The 11,251-nt window shown below is 47.1% G+C and overlaps 1 protein-coding gene across 1 annotated transcript in view; it reads right to left on the bottom strand.

Annotated features, from left to right (window-relative positions):
- Nucleotides 1–3,515: 3,515 nt before the first annotated feature.
- Nucleotides 3,516–11,251, bottom strand: part of GABRR2 (gamma-aminobutyric acid type A receptor subunit rho2) — a 43,767-nt gene continuing 36,031 nt past the window's right edge. Inside the window, exons 6-9 of the mRNA XM_021693422.1 lie at nucleotides 11,057–11,197; nucleotides 7,857–8,009; nucleotides 6,609–6,805; nucleotides 3,516–3,827 (exon numbers count right to left, since the gene is read on the bottom strand). Coding sequence (XP_021549097.1) covers nucleotides 3,516–3,827; nucleotides 6,609–6,805; nucleotides 7,857–8,009; nucleotides 11,057–11,197 — 803 coding nt within the window. The remainder of the gene's footprint in view (nucleotides 3,828–6,608; nucleotides 6,806–7,856; nucleotides 8,010–11,056; nucleotides 11,198–11,251) is intronic.

The following is an 11,251-nucleotide window of genomic DNA, read 5'->3' as shown; positions in this document are numbered from 1 at the left end:
GACTCCAGGATCATGACCTGAGCCGAAGGCAGTCGCTTAACCAACTGAGCCACCCAGGCGCCCTCTTTTTTTTTTTTTTGAGAGAGGTGAGGAGAGAGAGCAGGGGTGGGGGATGAGGAGTGGGGGGAGAGGCAGAGGGTAAGGGAGAGAAAGACTCTCAAGCAGACTCCCCGCTGAGCAGGGCTCCATCTCACGACCCCGAGATCATGACCTGAGCTGAAATGAAGAGTCAGATAGCATGTACTTTTCTACATGTGCATCTAGCATGTACATCTTCTCCAAATCTCCAATCTGCAAGGACTGGAGATCAGGGATGGGGTGATGGCAGATAAAGAAATAAATGGGAGGGGCGCCTGGGTGGCTCAGTCGGTTAAGCGTCTGCCTTCGGCTCAGGTCATGATCTTGGGGTCCTGGGATCGAGCCCCATGTCAAATCCCTGCCCTGATCACACCCCCTCTGGACTGGTGGGCTGCAGGCCCCAGTTCAGATCAGGGCTGGTAGCCAGGGGCCGTTTTCTCCATGAGATTCAGTCTTCCCAGTGGAAATCACTCTTTCCTTCCTCAGAATTCCCATTACACTTTGAACCACTACTGTAGCACTTAACACCTTTTACCTTGGAGATATTTGTATACCTTGTCCTCTACCAGTCCCCTCCCAGACAGCTGGCACTATCTCTTATTCTTAATCTGGACATCCTAGTGCAGGGATGCTTTAAAATGTTAGTTGCATGGGGCGCCTGGGTGGCTCAGTCGGTTAAGCGACTGCCTTCGGCTCAGGTCATGATCCTGGAGTCCCGGGATCGAGTCCCGCATCGGGCTCCCTGCTCAGCGGGGGGTCTGCTTCTCCCTCTGACCCTCCCCCCCTCATGCTCTCTCTCTATATCTCATTCTCTCTCTCAGATAAATAAATAAAATCTTAAAAAAAAAAAGGTTAGTTGCATGAATCTATAATAGCAGTACAGCAATCAACATTAACAATAAACCACTGGCAAAGATTGCTGTGCAATAAACGATCAACTTTGACAAAAGAAAAGGTTTGGGCCTTGGCCTCAGCTCCTGGGAGATCATTTCTAAGCCCTTATAGGAGGCTCTAATAGGAGGGTGTTTGTTTGCCTGGAAGCCTTGGGCCATACCAGATAGTCTATACTAACGATGTGATTTATGATGGAGGCCTTAGGCTAAGAGTTGTCAGCTCAACCTCTGGAAAGGCTAGAAACTAAGGTCAGCCAGGCAAGCAGTTAGCTGTATGAACATGGCCGACCCCTAGTAAAAACTCTGCACACCTTGATGGACTTGGCTAAGTTTCCCTAGTTGGCAATACTTGGTGCATATTGTCACACTCACTGCTGGAAGAAAGAAGCACTAACTGTGCAGTTCTACTGCGAGAGAACAGTTGGAAGTTCTATACCTGGTTTCTCCTGCATCCTGCTGTAAATGCTGCTTTCCTTTGCTGATTTTAATCTGTATCCTTTTGCCACATTAAACCATAACTGTGAGTATAATGGTTTTTCTGTGTTCTGGGAGTCCTCCTAGCTAATTATTAAACCTGAGAGTGGTCTTGGGAACCTCCCAAACTTGCAGTTGCCCAAGATAACCCATGTCATATTGTCGCCGAGAGCCTGTCCTGTTGAGAGTATATCTCCTCAAATCCCTGCCCTGATCACACCCCCTCTGGACTGGTGGGCTGCAGGCCCCAGTTCAGGTCAGGGCTGGTAGCCAGGGATGGGAGTCTGGTCCTCCACATGGGCAACGGAGTGGTGGCAAGGGTGTGTCTGGGACGAGGACCACTCCTGGGAGTAGGTGTGGGAACAGAGGAAATGGGTGGGGGACTGCCGAGAGGAAGGAGTGGAAAAGCTGGGATGGACAGGGCAACTGGGTGGCAGTTGTGGTGAGCGGGGGAGAGGATCAGGGATCCACGGGCCCCTGACTTGAAACTTCAGGAGGTTCTGGTACCCACCTGGCTCTAAGCCTCAGGAACTAAAAATCCCTGCCCCTGGGAGGCAGGAGCTGTGGAGGAGACTCCACAGGCCAGAGCTCACCTGACTTAAGGCAGGGTTATCCTGTCTTTAGCTGTACCATTTGCACACTCGTGACCAAAGGACCAGACGCCCAGACCCTGGGCAGGAGGGTGGAAGGGGCAGTAGGTAGAGGGAGAGAGCAGAACAACTTCTTTTATTAAGCAAGAAATCTGAGCTGGGCGTTCCTTCTCTATCCCAGAACAGCCCTCTGATTCCAAGTGCTGTAATTTAAAGAGAAGGTCCCCTTCTCAAAATCGTGTTCTTTATATTTCTATAAATACTACCAATTAGAGGTTCACTTGAGTTAACTAGCAACCCATAACCTAAATTAGGGTTAAGAGAAATGGTCATTCACGACTTACTGCAGATTCAATTAATCAGATTGCTTTTCTAATCTGAGCTTAGCTACATTAGAGGAAAGTCATTACCTTGTGGAAGGGAGAAATCATTTGAGGGTGCAGGGCATATCTGGTTAGGTAGAGTTCCAGGGGTGGGGGCAGGGCTCGGACACAGGGACTATTAAGGACACCTGTCTGCTGGGAGATAAGCCCAGAAAGTGAGGTAGGATGGAATATGGGACACATTTCCACAGCAGACCCATGGCTCCTTCCTCGCCAAGACCAAGTTCTGTTATCACCAATTCTCAAGTCCTTGTTCCTCTCCCCACCACTAGACTTGTCTTGCATGGAGATTCCAGGAGAGCAGCATTAAGCTGGCTTCATGAGGGTCTCATAGGAGACTGGAAGTGCTTTTCCAGACAGACCTAGGAGTAAAAGCACCAGCAAACAGAATGGATCTGTGGGGTCAGTGGGGGTTGAGGAAGGGCAGAAGTACCCTCTGCCATACATAGAATGAGTCCAGGCTTAGAGAAGTTCTCTAAGAAAAGAGACTTCTATTTGTTCATTTCCACAGGACCTGGCACAGGGTGGGTACTCAATACTTAATGAATGGTTGAATGGATTGCAAAATCAGGAGAGTTGCCAGACTCACCCAGGTCTCGTTTCCTATCTGGGATCTGAGCTTTTTTTCCTTCCTAGGTAGGCACTTAATCTAGTTGTATGGGTTTACAGATTTTTTTTATTCCTATTTTGAATCCTATTTCCCATCTCCTATCCAGAAAGCCCCTAAGCTTGCCTTTTATTCTTTCCTGTCCCTTCACAACTGAATCCTAGGCTTCATTAGGGTCTCAGACTATCTAGGAGGCATTTGAGTCATTTTTTATAGAAGGGGGCTCTTGTGAACCTGTTTACACACAAGAACAGAAGAAGTCCGAAAGAGGTATGAAGTAGGATACAGAACACAGCATTAATGAGGAGCAAACCCATGAGGTCAGGGGAAGGGCAGCTGGAGGGCCCCCTCTGGGAGGGAGCGCTGCCATGGTGGTCTAGGAGCTACCGCTCCATCTGGTGAGGGGAGCATGGTCAGCAGTTCCATGTGCAGACGGCTGGCCAGGCCCCATAGATATCTATGTCCTTTCCCAGGCACAGCCTCAGGGCCCCTAGGAAAACACTGACCAATAAATTAAGTTGAAAAATATGTAAGAGGCAGGAAATATCAACCTGGAGTATTTGTCAATGGCGTGGGTGTTCTGGAAGATGCGAAGACCCATGTGGCCCTTCAAAAGCCCCTTCTTCCTGGAGGAGTTAGATTCATTGCTCAGAGCCAGGTGGACCACTATTTTGTCTTGTCTTTCTTCTTCTGTCAGAAAATGGCTTCTTGGGTACCCGGCCAGGCTGTTGGCCTCAGACTCACTGTAGCTTCCATCCAGCGTCATGGTTCTTGAGTGAAGCATTCCACACATGCACGGGAACTGCGGGCAGCAAACACAAGGAAGGTATCAGGCATGTTTAGGCCTTGTGGAGAGGCAGAGGTGGTGGCCTGGGCCCAGAGCAAAGCCCCATGGCTACTCAGAGCCACAGAAAGGCAGAACTAGAAGGACCTCCAGAGATCACTCAGTCCAACGACTCTCTACATATTAGAACTCTCTGCATATTAGAATCACCCAGGGAGCTCTTTAAAATGGCCACATCCAGGCTTCACTCTCAACTAATTAATTTGAAACTATCATATGATCTCATTTATATGTGGAATTTAAGAAACAAAACATAGGATCATAGGGGAAGAGAGGAAAAAAATAAAACAAGACAAAACCAGAGAGGGAGACAAACCATAAGAGATTCTTAATCATAGGAAACAAACTGAGGGTTGCTGGAAGGGAGGGGGGCTGGGAGGGATGGGGTAACTGGGTGATGGACATTAAGGAGGGCATGTGATGTAATGAGCACTGGGTGTTATATAAGACTGATGAATCACTGACCTGTACCTCTGAAACCAAAATACATTATATGTTAACTAACTGAATTTAAATTTTAAAAAGATGAAAAAAAAAACATAATAAATTTGAAGATCCCTAGGTGATTCTACAATGCAGTGAAGGTCCAGAATCACTGATTTAGTCTAAACATCCCCATTTGCAGAGGCAAAAACTAAGACCCAGTGAGGCTATAAAATTCTCCTGAGATTACACAGCTAGGTTCAGAGTCAGGACTTTAAATGCACACATTCTGTGGGTACCTGGGTGGCTCAGTCAGTTAAGCCTCTGACTCTAGACTTTGGCTCAGGTCATGATCTCAGAGTCATGGGATTGAACCCTGCTTCGGGCTCTGCGCTCAGCTCGGAGTCTGCTTGAGATCCTCTCTCTCCCTCTCCCTCTGCTCCTCGCCCTGCTCTCTCTCTCTCTCTCAAATAAATAAAATCTTTTAAAAATATATTTTAAAAAATAATAAACCCATACACTCTGATTCCAGTCGTGGGTCTCCACGTCTTTGTGCATGAATCAAAAGATGATTAGTTAGGAGAGTGTCCTTATTCTAAAGAGTTACATTTAAGCATAAAAGGTCACGGTGCCTGCAGTGCATTTTTAAATGATTCAACTGCACGGACAAAAGTACATTTATATGGAGAAAGAGCTCACACAAAAATGGCAAAACATTAACAACGTTGGGTGTAGGTACAGAGTCTATGGATGAACATTATTCTATTTTTCAATGGTTTCTGCAAGTATGAAAATGTTGATAAGAAATTATAAGTTGGAAGGAAGGAAATAGTTTCACTTCTCCCTACAATTTGAGTCAGCAAAGAGTGGGCTACCAGCTGGCACTGGCTAACAATTCATGGGCCCATACTTGTCAGGTGAAGGCTTGCTGTTTTTCCAACAGCTCTATACAGGAAAGTTCACTGGGTTATAAATCAAAAATGTTTAAACATAATCCAAAAGCACTTGACAATGACCAATGTGCAGATTATTGAAAATTTGAATGAATACTTAAATGCTAAAGTAAAAAAGGTTTGAATAGAATTTTAAAAATAAATTCTTAAACAATCTAGCCTATTTGGAGACAGTGTAGAAATATTTAGAAAATATGTAGAATGTTTAGAATATATTTTAAAAAATATATATTTAATATAATATATTTAGGTATAATGTGGGCATTGAAAGACTATTTTTGAAAAGGCAACACATCCTCTTTTTTTTTTTTTTTTTTTTTAAAGATTTTTTTTATTTTTTAGAGAGCGAGCGAGAGAGAAACAGCATGAGAGGGGAGAGGGTCAGAGGGAGAAGCAGGCTCCCCGCCGAGCCGGGAGCCCGATGTGGGACTCGATCCCAGGACTCCGGGACCATGACCTGAGCCGAAGGCAGACGCTTAACCATCTGAGCCACCCAGGTGCCCACACATCCTCTTTTCCTAAAATTTAAAGCTCCCTTATATTAAGCCACCTAGATGTGCATAAATGTGGGATTTTCAATATCCCCTGATCTTTATACCTTCTAGCTGTACACCCATTTTGATAAGTGCAATGATGACCAATGATTTGGTAACAAGTTGGCATTTTATTTCCTACTGTGATTAATAAGAGTCTGAATATGAATGAAATGGACTTTCCCTCCCTGTGTCAAAGGCCCAGGCACATTGCCTGAATTCCCCCATTTGTATCCTATCTCATAACTAACGTAGGTTGGTATAGGATAGTGCAGTATCGTGCAGATAGCGTAGTTATTTCCAATGAGTCTAAAGGCTAAAGTTGTATGTGACTGAATTTTTAATTGGTCAGAGCACAGATAAATACAGGAGTTTTTAATTCTAGAACTCTCCCCTTGTCCGGTCAAAGGACCTGGAGGCACCTTCCCTAAACATGTCCAGTAGTAATAGTGATACTTTATGTCTGTCCAGAACCCCGCAGTTTCAAAACAACTTTTGCATGCATTACGTCGCATAATCCTTACAACGACCCTGGGACGAAGGCGAGGTGAGGACTGCGCTCTACCTTTCTTAGAGATGAGGAAACAGAGGCCCAGCCTAAGTGGCAGAGTTGGACCTAAGACCCCCAAGTCTCCCTGTTCCTAGTCTTGGTCCAAAGACTTTCTGCTTTCTGGGATCCTTGATGGAAGGAGCTAGAACCTATTCTAAAATAGACCCTCCTCCATTTTGCGCAAACATCGCCCTCCTCTACACGCCACCCTCCGTCCCCGCCATTCTCGTGCAACCAGGGGCCTGGGCTCGGACGAGGAGGTGAAGGAAACTCAGCTCGCCTTCTCGCGCAGCTTCCGCTCCTTGCGCTCCTGCACAGTGGTCAGGTAGTTGACGGCTGCGTACTCCAGCACCGACAGGAACACGAACACGAAGCTGACCCAGAGGTAGATGTCCACCGCCTTGATGTAGGAGACGCGGGGCATGGAGGCGTTCACGCCCGTGATGATGGTGGACATGGTCAGCACGGTGGTGATACCTGCAACATGCAGCGATAGGTCAGCCGCTGACGAGGGTACGGAACTGCGCCCCACGTGGCACGGAGTCACCGTTTTACGTTCTCCCTGTCGGAAACCCAACGGGAAATCCCCCGGGGCATGGAAACATCCACGCTGTGGATCTGCTCCACAAGCAGCCGGCGGCTACACACACACACACACACACACACACACACACACACACACACACCCGCCGCCCACGCCCCGGCCAGCTCGCTGCTGCTGGTCCCCTTTGCCTGTCAGCCCCTCCGGGGCCTGGGGGTGGGTGATGTGGCTCACCGGATCAGCAGCGCTCCGCGAAGGACCCCGCCGGATGTGGAATTCGAAACAGTGAGTGAAGGACCCCTCTAAAGGAAACTGGCCACGCCGCGAGGAATGGCCTCATTCCCTCTCATCTGAGCCACACTGATTAAGTCTCCGAAGACTTGTGGAAATTCCTGGAGGCCTGTCACGCTAACTTCATTGTGCCTTGCTGGTTAAACCCTCACATTTCTTGGAGCCCAAGCCGATTTCCTCCAAATTGACAATGATGAGCTGTTAACGTTCCCTCTGGAATTTCGGGTCTGGGAGGACTAAAACCGCAACTCTGGGGAGTACAGCCCTCTCCCTCCCCCCAAATCCCCTAATCCCCGCCCTGCCTTCGAACGCTCAGTCTGTCCAACCAAGGCCAGCAAACACAATTTTTGTATTTACAGAATAAGGTTTTGGCATTTGCAGAATTGTCTTATTTATCGAAGTACTGAGCTCTAAGACTGCTGGTGGGGAAGTCTATCCCCCAAATAGGCTTTATTTTTCTGAAGTGATTGGAGCAAAGTTGACATAGTTTTAGCTCCCTGTGGTTTCCGTGAAGTAGTCTAGGAAACGCAGAGCAACGTGTGAATGGTGAAGGCTGCAAGCGGGAGGAAAGTTTGCTCCTTTGGGCTCTGACAAACCATCAGTTAACTCTGAATGATGATTTTACCTTTTCTCTTTATAGTGACCTGCTGGAAAATATAGCCACCCCCCCACACACACCTTAACACATGCTTTTACCCAGTGAAACTCTGGCGGGCACAGCTCTGCGGTCGATCCAGAAGGACACCCAGGACAGCATGACCATCAGGGTGGCAGGGAAGTAGGTTTGGAGTAAGAAGAAGAAGATGTGGCGTCGCAACGTGAAGTTAATGTAGAGACGGTTGTACCAGCCTGGGGGACACAGGAAGAAGCCAGTGAGGTTCAGTTTGAGAGGTAAAAACAAACTCCTTCCCTGGGAGCCTTTCCCCCAACCCCCACCCCCACTGCTCTCCTCTTCAGCAGAAAGTTAGAAGTTAATGAACAATTGACTTACTATAATACATCTCCTTTCTAAAATCTAAGCCCTCTATTAATAAGTGTCTTGCCAGTATCTAATGCATGTACTGTTTTATTCAATGTACCTAACTTCTCTTCTCTTCCCCTAACATTTTGGGGAAAGGTAGAACGAGAGATCTAGGTTTAGTTGCTGGTTTGTATTTGTTATTTGCAACCCCCAACCATATTTCCTGAGGATTCACTGCTCAGGAGGCTAAGAAGTGGGACTGGTTCTATTTTGTTGAGTCCAATACCACTGAGGCAGGAGCCAGCAGAGCTGGGCTCTTGTCACTGTCCCCTCGGTTGTAGATTGGTCAGCTCAGCCAGTCTCCACATATATCACGGATGGATGGTTGTAAACAAGGACTAAAATGGTAAGGTGTCAAATGATCCACAAGATCGATACCCAATCACTGGGACCAAGGATGGCGTCAAGGGCCATATAAATGTCAAAAGTAACTTTTGCAACTGTGTGCACACACCCACCCCACTCCCATTTCAGCCCAGCCTGGGATACTGACTCAGTAGCTTGCAACAGGGCCCGGAAATCTGCTTGTCAGACACACTCCCCTGGTGGTTTGGATGCAGGAGGACCGCAGGCTGCCCCCAGGAAAACGCTGCTGAGGGAACAAGGGCTACCTGGCTGGTGTGGAAAGTTACCGCTGAATCAGGTAAGGGGAGGGTTGGATCACTAGGGAAAGGCTGGAACAATAAGATGGGTCCAGACAAGCTTGACACACGGTTACTACGTAGGTTCCTTGGTTGTCTGAATGAGCTAGGTGCTTTTAGTGGAGTGAATAGACACATCTTCAGATGTGACAGACACTCCTAATCATTTATTCATCCCACAACCTTTGCCCCGTCATGTCAGCTTTATTTTCCCTACTTAAATTGGCACCCATGAAGCAAATCACATTGTTCCTTAGGTTTGTACAGGGTCTTTCTGGAAGGGCTGAGAGTTGCCTTCATTCTGTGAAGGACTATTCCACTATCCTTTCCTCTTAAGAAAACCGGGGAGAGTTGCCTTGGAAACACTAGGAGGGAACCAAGAGCTTTAAAAATGTATACTCTGTGTTCCAAACAGCACTCTGTGGTGAGATCGCAGCCCCTGTGGGGGGAGGGGGGATGATAAACCTGCTTGTTGGTACATAGTAAGTAATGGGAGAGGAAGATGCATTTTAATCTGGACTCTAGAAAGGCTCAAGACAAACAAACAAGCTTCTATTTGAATATAGAAAACATCTAAGGGGAGTACACATAGTGACTAAGGCAGATTGGCCACTTACTAGCTGTGCAACTTCAATAAGCAACTTAATCCTTCTGAGTCTCAGTTTTCTCATCTGTAAATTGGGGATAATAATATCTACACCATAGGTTTGTTGGGTAGAAATTAGTTAATTCAAATAAAGTTCTCAAAACAGTGACACATAGTAAAAAGTTATAGAAGACATTCTTAAAAATGGTTTTAGAAAGAGATTGGGTTTGAACTTGCTAAGAAGAGATGAGAAAGGAAGATTGTGTGGCAATACATACCCGTGGAGAAGGGAAGAGAGTGATGAGGACGAGCCCTCTGGGCACAAACGGAAGCCGGCTTGGGCTGTCCAGACACTAAAACCACTTGGACTGAGGCTTGGTCTTTTTCAGTGTTTGATGTTGGGCACAGAGGGGCGTGCGTGGGGGCAGGGGAACAGGGAGATAGATGGGGGACGTGCAGGAGCAGACGGCACGAAAGCTCCGCACGGAAGGGCCTGGGCTTCTCGGCACACGGACAAGGGGGGAAGAAGTGAGAAGTCCCTTAGTGTCCTGTAGCTACTGCAGGGCTGTCATGGGGTGAACTGTGTCCCTCAGAAAGATATGTTGAAGTCCTATCTCCCAGTTTCTGTGAATGTGACCTTATTTAGAAATAGGGTCTTTGCACATGGAAGCAAGATGAGCTGAGGGCACGTTGGATTAGGGTGGGCCGTAATCCAATGGCTGGTAGCCTTACAAAGGACGGAAATTCTGTGGACACAGATACATAGAAACAGCAGCATGGGAAGACACAGAGAGGGACACGGAGAATGCCACGTGATGACCGAGGCAGGCATTAGAGCAACGCAGAACCCGCCAGAAACTAGTAAGAGACAAGGAAGGGCTCCTCCCTACAGCCTAAGGGGGGGAGCATGGCCTGCAGACTTCTGGCCTCCAGAACTGTGGGCAAATACATTCCTGTTGCTTCAGGCCCCCAGGTTGTGTTTATTATGACAGCCCTCAGAAACGACGACAAGAACTAACGGTGAGATTAGAGGACTGACAGGTGCACCCTCTCAAAACCTCAAACACAGCCCCGGGGTCCAGGATGAGTTACACTAAACATTAAAAATAAAGCTATAGGGGCGCCTGGGTGGTGGCTCAGTTGGTGAAGCGTCCGACTCTTGATTTCGGCTCAGGTCATGATCTCAGGGTCCTTAGATGGAGCCCTGAGTCAGGCTCCATGCTCAGTGGGGAGTCCGCCTGGGATCCTCCCTCCCCACTGCCCCTCCGCTACTAAAGTAAGTAAGTAAATAAATAAATCTATAGATCTAAATATAGGTAATAGATACATTTCCTCGGAAAGCTATCATGCGTATCATTAAGTCAAACAAATCAGACTACAGAATAGCATGTAAAACAATTATATCATTAAAGCAAGATGTTTGCAAGGGTGTGTGCTAAATTGTTAGGAGTGGTTGCCTCTGGCCATCGGATTTCAGAGAACGGCAACTTTTTAAATTTCTGCTTCCAAGTGTTGCTTATGTTTTGCAGAACTATGCATTACTTAGGAATACACATTCATTCTCATTGGCAGGGGAAAAGTTCAAGGCTGGAGGGTTCTAATGTATTTTCTTCCACATTCGGATCAGACCGTGGCAAACATTAGCTACCAGTGCTGCTGTAGAAGGCCAGTCTGGAAGTGGTGTGAAATTTCTGGATCAGAAACTGGGACAGGGAGATCTTCTCATCGGTTTTCAGGGATTCATCCCCATTCTTCCAATACAGCATCAGATCTTCATCTGTATATGCATCTTTGGGGAAAGGAAAACAAGTTAATTCGATTCCTTTGCTTCTGAGGTGGCTGA

This window comes from Neomonachus schauinslandi, chromosome 8 (assembly GCF_002201575.2).
Source record: "Neomonachus schauinslandi chromosome 8, ASM220157v2, whole genome shotgun sequence".
In the NCBI taxonomy this organism is placed as follows: domain Eukaryota; kingdom Metazoa; phylum Chordata; class Mammalia; order Carnivora; family Phocidae; genus Neomonachus; species Neomonachus schauinslandi.
This window is presented reverse-complemented; position numbering and strand designations above follow the sequence as displayed.